Source organism: Pteropus alecto, unplaced genomic scaffold (assembly GCF_000325575.1).
Source record: "Pteropus alecto unplaced genomic scaffold, ASM32557v1 scaffold45, whole genome shotgun sequence".
Taxonomy (NCBI): Eukaryota; Metazoa; Chordata; class Mammalia; order Chiroptera; family Pteropodidae; genus Pteropus; species Pteropus alecto.
In genome coordinates this window covers 21341555-21355454 of record NW_006442491.1, presented here as the reverse complement: position 1 = coordinate 21355454, position 13900 = coordinate 21341555, and the positions used below count along the sequence as shown (strand labels likewise).

General features: G+C 35.7%; 1 protein-coding gene across 1 annotated transcript in view; it reads left to right on the top strand.

Annotated features, from left to right (window-relative positions):
• The window catches only part of TRPC4AP (transient receptor potential cation channel subfamily C member 4 associated protein), a 59499-nt gene that overhangs the window by 17523 nt on the left and 28076 nt on the right, over nucleotides 1-13900 (top strand). The window contains exons 3-6 of the mRNA XM_006921744.3: nucleotides 2841-2957; nucleotides 6972-7029; nucleotides 9077-9132; nucleotides 11094-11222. Coding sequence (XP_006921806.1) covers nucleotides 2841-2957; nucleotides 6972-7029; nucleotides 9077-9132; nucleotides 11094-11222 — 360 coding nt within the window. The remainder of the gene's footprint in view (nucleotides 1-2840; nucleotides 2958-6971; nucleotides 7030-9076; nucleotides 9133-11093; nucleotides 11223-13900) is intronic.

Genomic DNA, 13900 nt, shown 5'->3' with positions numbered 1-13900 from the left:
CTAAGGCAGTTGTTTTCAAACTTGAGTATGTATTAGAATCACATAGAAGGCTTGTTAAAACACACAGTGCTGGGCCCCACACCCAGAGTTTCTGATTCAGTAGATCTGGAGTTAATCATATCTAAACTTAAGCTTGGTTGGGATGAGTCCAAATTAGAATTTAGAGTACCAACTTTAGCTGTAGATAAAACCCATGCAAGTTATATTTGGTCGTAATGAAACTTAATGATACACTGTTCTTCAGAGGTGAAGTTTTGATTATTATATCACGTAAGAAGTCATTCTGAAAAATGATAGGCTCCAGATAAGCTTAATCTTCACCTTTAAGAAGAGATGTTTTACATTCTTGATCTTCTCATAGTCTGATTAAGATAGAAATTGTTATAGTGTCTTACATCTGTTTAAAAACACTTTGCAAAGAGTTATACATTATTTGATTCCTGCAAAATCTCTGAAATATGAAGAAGGGAGAGAAAGAAGTAGAAGGAGGGAAATTAACATTTATGAGTGCTTGCTGTGTGACCATCATTTCTTTATTCATCAAGCAAATACTTATTTGAAACTTACTGTGTGCCAGGCATATTTAATTCTTATAGTAACTATGAGATGGGTGATTTTTTAAAAAAAATTAATCTATAATATTTTGATTGTAGGTGACAGTAACTCACTAAGACTAGCAAAAAAAAAAACAATGTCTCACATAATTGGAAAGCACAGGTGTGAATTCAGGATCTGAGCAGAGTTAGGCCATCCATTTCTGATCTCGACATCTGTTCCTCCACGTGATCAGAGATCTAGGGTGATATTTCTATAATGTGGGCCAGCCACTGAAGTGAGGGGACTGAGAGACTTTTGGCTAGGGCTGCTCCCAAGGCTGGGACTGAGGTGCTTGTTGGCAGTCCCAGCAGGACCATGTGGAAAGTGGGGAGGGGCATTCCCTTAATGAAATGGGGGCTATTGCCTGAAGAAGAGAGAAGGATGTTGGGCAGGCACAATCCAAATGTTTCTGTGTTTCTTTTTTAGTTGAGAAAACCAAGACTCAACAATAACCTGCCCAAAGCCTTGTGGCTGCTATATGATGAGTCCAGATTTGTCTTATCCAAAGACCAGCGTCCATTGTACTGTGTTGCCAGCAGGAAGTACATCCTGACTTTATAGATGAGAAATATGAGATCCAGAGAAAGTAGTTCAGTCACTTATTGATTATGTGACCCTGGGAAACTTTGCAATTTTGCTTTTTGCCTGTAAAATCAGTAAAACTAGACTCACTTTATTGAATGACTTTAAGGATTAAGTGGATATAAAAAAGTATAAAAGTCTAGTGCCTGGCATATAACAGGTTATCCGTAAGAGCAAGTTCTACTTTTTCTTGATGCGTGATACCTAGACCAGCAGCATCAGCATCATTTGGGAATTTGTTATAAATGCACATTCTCAGGCCCCACACCAGACCTGTGGGATCAGAAACTCTACAGGTGGGACCCAGTAGAGTCTGGGTTTTAAGAAGCCCTTCACATGACTCTGATGTTCACCAGTGTTTGAGAAAACAATGTTTGCTCCAGACTGTTGTGTTCCATTTTTCCTTACAGGTTCCTGAGGAGAGAGCATAGTGAGTAGGGTTCTGTATTCTTCCTATTCTCTCCCCTATTTCACCCAAAATAGTCTGCTTGCTTCCGTAAGCACGGACTCCAGAGCCAGACTTCCTATGTTTAAATCCTGGCTCTAGTACCACTTAACCAGCTCTTTGCATTGACAACTTCTTTTGCCTCAGTTTCCTTATCTGTAAAATTGGGATAAGTTACTGTTATCTCTCAGGGTTGTGAGGATTAAGAGGTAATACGTGAAGTTCTTAGAACCATGCTTAGAAACAAGCAATAAATAAATTAGCTATTACTACCATTATTACAACTTTTATTATTATATCAACTTTTCTATAAGATTATTATTTTTTTCTATTAGCTCTGTTCCATATGAACAAAGGATTCTGTGGTCCCCCAAATTTGAGAACCACTATCCTATACTGTCTGTGTTAAATACCTGCTATGGGACCTATGTCATGGGACCAGTGGAAACTACAAAGGCTGTTCCAGTCTTATCTTCAAGGAACATTTAATCTAGGAAAGAAATAACATAGGTTTGTAAAGAGGTTCAGAGTAAAAGTGCTAAATGCCACAAATGAATTACAGATTGCTTTGGGGGTTCAGAGGTGCATCATATTGCTTCTGGCTGAGGAAAGCAGAAGACGTCCTGAAGGAAATGACATTTGAGCAATGTTTTGGTTACCTATTGCTGCAGAACCAGCTACCCCAAAAGTTAGTAGCTCGAAATAATAATTACCATTTATCTCTAACAATTCTTTGGGTTGATTGAGTGGTTCTTTTGTTTCATGTTGTGTTTGATGGGGTACTGAATCATCTGGGAGGTCCAAAATGGCTTCACTCACATGGCTAGTAGATTGGTTCTGACTGTCAGCTAAGGATTTCAGTCCTGGCCTCAATTCTCTTCATGGCCTTGCTGGGTGTCTATGTCAGACTTCTCACAGCGTGGCGATTGAGTTCCAAGGTGGCAAAAGCCAACTCTGCCAGTCTTTCCTAAGACTTAGGCCGGAACTGGCACAATGTCACTTCTGCCGCATACTGTTGTTGAAGTGAGTCACACCAGCCCAGATTCAGTGTGAGAGAAGATTCTATAAGGGCCTGAATACCAGGAAGTGTGGTTCATTGGGGGCTATCTTTGTGCTCATGGGGATTTAAGTTGTGACTGAAATGCAAACTGATGCTTGGTGTCTCATTCGTGTTAAATATGAAAACTGAATAACTGTATACATATTTTTAAACTAGGAAATTTCTCCTCTACTCTCCATGGAGGCTATGGCATTTGTTACTGAAGAGAGGAAACTTACCCAAGAAACCACTTATCCAAATACATATATTTTTGACTTGTTCGGAGGTGTTGATGTAAGTAGTTGTTTATTATTACTACTACTTAATGGTTTGAGAATTTAACTCTTGAAATGGGAGACAGGAAACATTCCAGAATTTATAGCAAACATTTGAGAATTTTAATCTTTAAAAGCTCAGTGGCACTCACTTGTGTTGAAACAGCATAGCTTTTACTTTAGAAGAATTGATTTATCTAAATTGATAATATAGCCACTTTTTTTTTTAAGGCACAAAGCAAAAGGTATGTCTCCATTTCCCTGATGTCCTCTCTTCAGAGGCAGCTGTGATCACTGGTTTCATCTGTGTCCTTTGTGTGTGTGTGTGTGTGTGTGTGTGTGTAAATCACCCCGCACCATATTTTTTCTCACATAGAGATGGCATATCATCTATATAGGTACACTGCTTTGCATCTTTTTTCCATGTAATTCTCTAACTTGGGGATAGTTTTATATGAGTACATGTAAATCTGCCTCATTATTTTAAACAGCTCTATATTAGTCCCCAGTGTAATTGTACCATAACTTATTTATCCAGGCCTCAGTTGATGAAGAGTTTTCTCACATCTTTTCCATTACAAACAGGATTACAGTAAAGGTTTTTATAAATACTTTTGTGTACATGTAAGTATATACCTTTGGGATCAAAGCATATGTGTCTTTTATTGTTTATAAACTTGTCAGTATACATACCTAAGAGATTTAGCAACTTACATCCCCAGGAACAAAGTAGAAGAGTGTCTTTTTACTTATACCATCACCAACACAGTGTCTGTGTGTGTGTCTTTAATGGACTTTGTTATTGAAGTATAACTTGCATCCAGAAAAGTACACCAATAAGTACCACAAAATAAGTTTACCTTTGTCACTACCATTCAGTACACAATAGAACATTACCAGCACCCAGTAGCCTCCTTCACCAAACATTGTAAGTATTTTAAATATTTACTAAGCAGATATGAGAAAAATGGTATTTCTTCATAGTTTTTTAAACAACTTGAGATATGTTTCACATATTATATAGTTTACCCATTTAAAAGTGTACAGTTCAGTGGTTTTCAGTGTCTCCATAGATACGTGCAACCATTACCACAGTCAATTTTAGAACATTTTTATCACCCCCAAAAGAAACTCCATATGTTTTCGCTGTTACTCCCCTACTCTTCCAATTCCCATCCTTGTCATGGGCAACTATTACTTTACTTTCTATCTCTATAGATATATCTGTTCTGGACATTTCATATGAATGGAATTATGTAATACGTTGGCATTTGTTACTGACTTTTCACTTAGCTTAATGTTTTCAAGATTCATCCATGTTGTAGCATGTATCGTTCCTTTTTATGGTTGAATAATAGTCCATGGTATGGATATATCACATTTTGTTTATCCATTCTTCATTGGGTGGACATTTGGGCTGTTTCTACCTTTCAGCTATTACAAATAATGCTGCTGTTAACATTTGTATACAAAGTTCTGTATGGACATAGATTTTCATTAGTTTTGGGTGTATACCTAGAAATTAGGTTTACTGGGTCATATTGTAACTCTTATGTTTAATCCTTTGAGGAACCATCAGACTGTTTTCCAAAGCACCTTCCCCACCAGCAGTATATGAGGATTCCAGTTTTTCCATAACCTTATCAATATTTGATATTATCTGCATTTTTATTGTAGCCATCCTAGTGGGTATGAAGTGGTATCTCATTGTGGTTTTGATTTGCATTGGCTAACGGTGTTCAGCATCTTTTTATGTGCTTACAGGTCATTTGTATATCCTCCTTGAGAAAATGTGTATCTTTTCCCATATTTTAAATTGGGTTGTCTTTTTATTGAGTTCTAAGAGTACTTTATGTATCCTCTTCATAGTTTTTAAAATTTGCATTCTTCTATGAGTGAGATTGAATATCTTTATGTGTGTTTATAAGTTGTTTCTTTTCTGCCAATTGTCTGTTAGTGGCTTTTATATTTTCTGTTTTGTTATTAGGCTTTTTTCTTACTGATTTTCTATCTTAGTTTTTTCAGAATGTGATAACAAATGTTACAGACTAGGTAGCTTATGAACAACAGAAATTTATTTCTCACAGTTCCGGAGGCTGGGAAGTCCAGGACCATGGCACTGGCAGGTTTGGCGTCTGATAAAGGCCCTCTTCCAGGTCGTAGACTACCAGCCTTTTTCCTGTGTCCTCACATGGGAAGGGTCTAGGGATCTCTCCGGAGCCTCTTTTATAAGGGTATAATCTTACTCATGAAAGCTTTGCCCTCATGATCTAATCACCCCCAAAGTCCCCCACCTCCTAATGCCATCACATTAGCATTAGGATTTAACATATGAATCTTGGGAGGACACAGACATTCAGACGATAGCAATTTGTAGATACTCTTAATTTTTTAAGGTCCTGGTTGGATAATTGAAGTTTGACTTCGTTCATGGTACTTTTAAATGTAGAAAGGTTTACTTTTTAGGTTTTCAGATGGATCAGTCTTTTTCTTTATGGCTTCAGAATTTTGTTTCTTGTTTTTCCCACTGTTGGATTATAAATTATGTCTAAGTTTCTTTCTAATATTTTAAAGTTTTTATCATATATGTTTAAATTTTTGCACCATTCCAAATTTATTTTGCTGTAATGAGTGAGGTACTGGGATCCTACCTTTTCCCTTAGATATCTCTCTTTACCCCCATCACTGGGATGGAGCATGAGGGAAGATTTCTGTGTTTTGTGGTTATTCTGTGTCTTGATTTGGGTGGTTATGGTACAGGAACGATGTTGACTTTGTAAAAACTGGAGCTGTGCACTTTAAATTTATACTCTTTGCTGTATCATATTTCGATTTTTAAAAAGTTTTTTTCCTTAGAGATGCCATTTTCTACATAAGATTGAATGTTAAACATTTGCATACATCAGTATTCCCTTCCTCAGCATTCCAAGTGGCCCTATACCATTAACTTACTAGCCAGCTCAAGGAAATCATTCATCAAGGAATTTACTTAATAGAAACCAGTGTATTTATGGGAGGAAAAAGAATAATGTTGGTCTCTAGCCTGATGTCTATTTTTAGTGAAAATCATGGCTTCGTATAGCAGATGCTTATCCCATCTTAGGACTTCTTTGAATCAATGGTTCTTGATTTTGTGGGTTTTTTCTCTCCTGCTTTGAGTTAGATCAGCTTCTCTAGGACTCTCAGTCTGTTCATAAATATGGGCTTTAGTTGGGTGCATTTTCTTGCTGAACTCCCTCTGTTAGATCTTGTTGGTTTATAGTGTTCAAGTCTTCTGTTTCTTTGCTATTGCTTAGTTGTCCATTATTGAAAGTGGAGTATTGAAATGTTCAACTGTTATTTTTGAATTGTCTGTTTCCTTCATTTCTATCAGCTTTTGCTTCATTTATTTTGAGATTCTGTTAAGTGCATCTTTATCTTCCTGATAGATTGACCTTTTTATCATTGTAAATTGTCCTTCTTTGTATCAACATTTTTAAATGCATGCTTATTGCAAACAGTTTAAGCAAAATTATGTGTTGTATATAAAGTATGTAAAATGAAAAATGAATGGATATCACCCCAATCCCCTGTAGAAATCAGTATTAGCAATTTATGGTGGGGTTTGTTTTTTTTTTTATAAACTTACGTTTATAAGAGAACATAAATGTTCTTTAAGCAAAAGAAGAATCATAGTAGTGATAATATTCTCAGCTTTTGAAAGATTAAAGACTCATTGGATCCCAGAGAATACTTAATCCAATATGCACTTTTTTTTTTTTTTTAAATGAGAAAACTGTGGCCATAGAGTGGCATTGACTTGTCCAGGTTTACATGGGGAATAGGTTGCTGAGCTGGGACTGGAACCCAGGTTTCCTGTCTCTTGGTATAGTACTCATTCCCCTGAACCTCACTGCCTTCTGCCTTTGTTGGGAACAAGATTGTCTTGTAATCTTTTGACAGATATTTGGGCCATGAGTTGTCATGGCAAAGATTGTTTTTTGAGTTGTGCTTTGAATTAATTCTGAGGGTTTTATCCAATTTTTTTTTATAGCTTCTTGTAGAAATTCTTATGAGGCCTACAATCTCTATCCGAGGACAGAAACTGAAAAGTAAGTGTACTTGTCAGCCACTTCTTCATTTCCCAAACTGTTGATATGGTGGTTTCCAAGAGATTCTCTTTTTTCCCTTCCTAACTCTTAACAACAAGGACATGCCTTAAATTCAGCTGCAGGACATTCTTTCCACCCCCAAATAAGCAGCTCTGTTTATTCATTTTATACTAGATAGAATTACAGATCTGGAGTTTTAAAAAGAAAAAACGTGAAAACCACTGGGCTAAATGAATTGCATCTTTGTACTTTTTAATAGTCCTTGTGTCCAGCTTTTATGTTTTCTTTGGAAATTCTTATTTCTCACATATAGTTAATTGAGGGAGTAATCAGTAACCTGGTAAGATCACTTTATTGCTTGTTTTATTTTAAAAACAACTTTTTTTGTTGTTGTTATAAAGGTGGCATATGCTTTTTTGTAAAAAGTTCAGTCATTACCGGAGTGCACATGGTAAAAAGTAAAAGTGTTTTGGTAGTGCGTTATTTCTTAAGCTGGGTAGTGGGTATATGGGTATTATCCTGTTATTTTTCTTATAACTTAAACATGTTACAAATATTCTTTTTAGGTATTCAATATTTAATTTAAAAAAAAAGAGTAAGTGCACCTTACTTGCATTAAAAGTCAGAGATCACTCATCATTTGATGAATACCCTTCTACAAACATCACAAATATATTTTTAATTAAAAGAAAATTTTTTTCCCGAACAGCATGACTATATAAGACTTAATTTGTATGTACAGTAGTGATTAAGAGGATTCATATTCATCTTTAACGTTTTAGCTTTTCTTTCTGTCTAAATTGGTTCTTCTGTTCTCTGCCTTATAACAAGTAGCATCTTGTAATTACTTGTTGATGTACTTATTTATTCTCTCCTTCTCCTGCTATATTTGTAAGTTCCATGAAGCATGAGACTTTGTCTTTTTTTTCTAACTACTGTATATTCTATTTCTACTCTAGAATAGGTGCTGAATAGTTATTTGATAAATGAGTGGATTCCAATTTCCTTAAAAAATTAAAGGTGTGGAAATACTGAAATATACTGGTCTGGTATTCCAACCTGCTTTGAAGTCATAAAAATAAATAAACAAACCAGAATTCCCCAGTAGATTGAAAGGTAGTGATGAGGGATACAGGATACCTGCATTATCACAAAATTATATCAGATAACCCATCTGGTCAAGCTGGCTTGGCAGGGGCGCCCATTGGGATCTCAAGAGAGGCTAGCATTTGTAGAGGTGATAGCAGCATAGGAATAAGTGAAAACAGTTTTTAAAAATAAAATTAATGCCAAACAAAAACACTCTGTCCATGGTTCATACTTAGTTTTATCATCTCCTAGTGTGGAGGTTATGAAAATTTGGTTTCCTTTTGTACTACTCTCCTGTTCCTGCTCACAGAAAAGTAGCTAGTTCTTTATTGGACTTTGTAGGTCAGGCAAATAAAGCCATTTCCCTAACATAAACAACAACAACAAACTATTAGGTGAGACTGTAGTAAAATGATGTCCTTGCTTGCTGCTAGTAGAACTTACAGTGGAAATTTATAACAAGAATCATCAAAATTTTTATACTTTGGATTCTAGTAGTTCTGCTTTTGGAAATCTATCTTGAGGAACCAGTTTAACATAAGCCTAAAAAGGCTATACATGTAAAGTTATTTTTAACCTATTTAAATAGCAAAAACAAAAAACAAAAAACAAACCCTAAAACAAACAAAAACCTGAGATGTATCCTAAGCAAGCCACAAAGGGAACATGTCGTATTTTAAATTATGATACCACAATAGGTTGAAATTATGAAGGCAGTGGAGCATAATAAAAAACTGGCTATTATATCAAACTAAAAGCAGTCTACAAATTGGTTTGTAGGTTCTGATGAACACCATGAAAATCTTTGTTAAGTAAGGACTGGAAGGAGATATACTAACAGGAAAATAATCATCTTGGAGGGGATTATGAGGAACAGTTTTTATTTTCAAAAGATTTAATGCTGTTACACTCTCTTTTCATTGAGAAAAATAACAAGTTACTCCCCTTTTGCTTTCAGTAAGTGATGAAATGTCTAAGGACTGTTTGAGCATCCTGTATAATACCTGTGTCTGTGTAAGTACCACTGCCTTTGGGACTACATTTATCTCACTACACCTGCAGTGCTTGAGAAGGGAAGATTTGAGTGAGGGTGGTAGACATGAGAGCTGTCTTTAGACATTAGGGGAATTGGCTTATTTTATGTGTGCTTGAGAACCAGAACCAACAAATAGTGATTATGGGGAGGCAGAGTTTCATAGTACGACTGACCCTTGAACAACACCTGTATATGAGTGGGCCGGCTGTATTCTCAGTTCACAGTTGGGAATCTGCTGCTGCAAAGGACTGACGGTAGTTGTAGTTGGATTTTTGAGTGTACATAAGCCTTGTGTTGTTTAAGGGTCAGCTGTAATTGTTAAGAGCCAGGCTTCAGCAAATACTGAACTCCTTAAGCCCTGGAAGTGTCCAAGCAAATAAGCTACCTGTCAAAGGAATACAAGCATGGGAAGAGTGTCTGTAATCTTTAAGATTCCTTTTAACATCATCATGCCTATTCCTTCATTATTCCTTGTTAGAAAACAAGAACCAGAAGCCCGACCCATATATTGTTCAGGATACTCAGGTTGACCACTGAGTGAGAGAGAATAGTGAATAAAGGAAGCAATTTGATTGAAAGAAAAGAGCATAATACTTAGTGATAGAACTTGATTTTGAGTTCTGGCCCTTGGCTTAGTGCTCATTAGTTCACCTCCTCTAGCTTTAGGTTTTTTTTTTGTTGTTTTTTTTTGTTTTTAATCAGAGTACAGTTAGTAATCATACTAACATCATAGGATTGTTATGAGGACTAAATGAGATAATAGATGTAAAAGTCTTTGTGAAGCAATATACAAATGTTAGTTTTTATAAGACACAGTACCTGTCTTTTATCTTTTGCCTCATTCAAAAAAAAGATTTCAAGCATTTTATAAGAGTGAAGTATGTAAAATCTATCAAGATCATAAATTTAGAAGTAGATAAGAATGAAAAGGCTAAAACAAGGTGAGTATAATATACATCCAGGAATTGGGCTGTTATAAAAATGTAGACCATAAAATCATCTGTATTACGGACAGGGGACAAATTTGTGTTTAAGCTTCTAAGCAACCAATGCAAGTACGGAAATATGTTTTAGCACACAACTCAGCATCTGTAACAGTACTGTGCACTAGAAATATAATGCGAGCCACTTAGGTTACTTTAAATTTCCTTGTAGCCACTTTTTTTTTAGAAAGTAAAAAGTAGGAAGAGGTAAAATTAATTTTAATGAGTTTAAAGTTAAAAATAAACGTAAAGATATTTGCATTTTTTTTATATTGACCTTTCAAAATCTAGTGCGTGTTTTATATTTAAAACACATCTTAGTTCACACTAGCCACATTTCAAGTGCTTAATAGCCACATGTAGCTAGTGACACAAATAGGCACAGACAGATCTATACGATAAAAATAAACTAATTGTTTAGGAAATGCACAATTATTTTCGCAACTAAGGCCGGTAAGAAATTGTTCTTATTTTTTTTAAAAAAGCTATATGATGTAATTGACTCTATCACTGGCTTTTGGAGTTACAAATACCAGTACCTCCAGGGATTGGGCAGAAAACAGGAAATGTTTTTTAAGTTGCTCGTTTTGAAGCGGGGACTTAGTAAATTGTAACTAATCTAGAGTAAGCATGTCTTGCCTTAAAGACATTTACATTCAAAATTTTATAAGACTGCTGGCCAAATAAAACTTGGCCTACTGTATACTAGTTTGTAGCTCCTGATTTGGATACTAGGCAGATATTAGGTCAAGAACCTGTGATGATTACTGTGAAAAACCCCCTCCCCAGAAAAATACGTTTGCACACAATGTTCTGTATATAGTCTTAGAGATTTAAGACCTCAGCCAAGAATTCTTGATATAAAATGGGATTGTGTTTCCAATGGAAGGTATACCTTGCTCCTTATATTTTATATTTATCATCTGTTCTGCCTTTTCTCTCCTCCCATGTGATAGACGGAAGGAGTTACAAAGCGTTTGGCAGAAAAGAATGACTTTGTGATCTTCCTTTTTACATTGATGACAAGTAAGAAGACATTCTTACAAACAGCAACCCTCATTGAAGATATTTTGGGTGTTAAAAAGGTGAGCTATGTCCTCTAGCAGGTGGGTAACCAGTTGGGGAGGGTGTCTCAGATGATTCAATTCTAACTTAAAGTAGAATTATTTTTAAACAAAAATTTTTCCATACTCCTAGTGTTAAATTATTTTTTTGTGTTATTTAAATATATTTAAGTAAAAACTAGGTTATACTTCTTATACTAATGGATCTTATATGACTATAAAACCTAAACAGATATACCAATTGAAATCAAAACTATTTATAAAACTCAGAAGTTCAGATTGACTTCATGAATGTAATGTGATGGTTAATGTTATTTTGCCAAAATCAAATTGCCATGAATTATTATAATTCATGAATTATTATAATGCAGGACCTTTTTAGCATATCTGTTGCTGTATCCTATGTGATGACTTCATTCTTTTACCACTCTTTATGTTTCAACAGCTGTGAAACCTTTATTTATTAGGATATATTTCCCTTGGTGGTGATGTTTGACTTTCACTTACTAAATTCACCTCTTTTTTCCCCCCTAGTCATCATCAATTAAAGTTAATTGACACCAACACAAGAGACACATATCTGTGTGCTGATGATCCACACAGATAGCTTTTATTTTTTAAAGCTATGATTGAAATGAACACACTAAATTAAAAATTTATCATTGAGAACTCACAGACCCTAAAAACATATCAACAGACCTCTGTGAGAATCCCTATATTAGATTTTTGGTGTAATGATTTTAGGTCCTGGAGCTTACTTCCCCCGTCCTTGTCCCATACCTCCATGTTGGTAGCAGGTTTGGCAGATTTCTTTCTCTTACTACTGAGAAGGCAGAAGCAGCCTCTTAAGATTTGCTGTTGCTGGGAAAAAGGGTGCCCACATGCATTGTGGTGACCCCTCCAGCTTTCATTTTTGTCTTTTGGTTGCACTTTCCCTGGGCTCTGTTTGTCGCTGCCCTGGCAGAAGATGTGTATAAGTGGCCCATTGTCTGTTGGAACTCATTGGAAATGTGTGCAGGTCTCAGACAGATCCTTTGTACTCTTTAATAAAAAGGCTTTCTTATTTTTCCAATAATGTGTGCTCCAGCCAGTGTGAGAAGGAGCTCCCAGAGTGGAAACACCAGACTCTCTGGCAGTATCAGCATAGGAGCCTAGGATTGCTTCTTATGTGTTGCCAAAAATGGTGATGAGTTCTGCCAGACATTATGGGTACCTTGGTGCAGTTGGAAAGGGGAATAGACACCATAACGAAGGAACCCAAGCCACAAACTGGGGGAAGGTGTTTGCAACCCATGCAACTAGCAAAGGATTGATATTCAGAATTTACAAGAATTCTTACAAATTGGCAAGAAAAAGATAGACCAGTAGAAAAATGGGGAGTGATATGAACAAGCATTTCACGGAAGAGAAACAGATGGTCAATAAATAGAAGACCACAGTGAGAAAGCACATTTGGCGAGAATATATCATTGGTAGCACTACTATAACTGATGACATTTTTTTGCATTAGCAGAATACATTTACCTTTCTTTTGTTTTCTGCTTGAACATGTGCATACCGTGTGACCCAGCGCCTAGGTATACTCTGAGGGCCATGGTATCAATAGTGTGGCTCAGGTCACCTATAACTTATGTCTAGGCACACTTATGTGGAAACTCAATCGCAGAACAGTGATTCTTAGAAATGAAAACAATAAATTGAAGCCAAGAGGTTGCGAAATCAATTCAGTGAGTCTGCTAGCTAAATAGGAAAGATCAAAGTATATAATGTAAGGTGTATTTATACTACTATTTATACATTCACATATATGAATTTACTGGGCTGTTATAGAGATTTTCTTATTTTGGGGCATTATCAGAATGGTTTGGAAGCCACTGCCCCAGAAAAAAACTGCACATGTGCATCAAGAAACACAGAGTAAAAAACTGAAACCAAGTCTACGATCTATCAACAGGAGAATGGATAAATGTACTCTAGTTACACAGTGGAATGCAGACGTACCTCAGAGATACCGCGGGTTCTGTTTCAGACCAGTGCCATAAAGCGAGTATCATAATAAAACAAGTCATAATCTTTTTTGCTGGTGGAGGGTCTTGCCTTCAATTTGTTAAAAATGCAGTATCTGAAGTGCAGTACAATGAAGTGTGCCTATATTATGCGGTGGTAGAAATGAATGAATTGTTTCTATTGGCAACAGCATAGCTGAATCATAGAAATTATTGCTAGAAGTCAGTTGCAGAATACTGTATATAGTATATCATTTTTGTAAAGCTCCAAATTAAGCATGCAAATCATATACATGAAAACTTTTTTAAAGGCAAAGCAGTAATAAAATTTAGGATAGTGGTTACCTTTGGCAGGCACAGAGATGTGATAGTAAACACATGCACCTGTTTACTTTGTTATCCTTCATAATACATGTTGTATATATCAAATATTAAATAAAAATTAAAATATAGTTGACCTTTGAACAACAACACGGATTTGAACTGTACAGGTCCACTTATACACAGATTTTTAATTAAAAAATTTTTTTTTTCTTAAAATCTGCAGATGTCATGAATTACATGAACTTTTCTCATTTTGAAGCATCCTTATATTCCTCAGATACTACCTGCTACCCTTCCTCCACTAATTTACTTAACTTCTACTGGATTGGGTATTTCTCTAACAGAATACTGTAACCGAACAACAAAAAG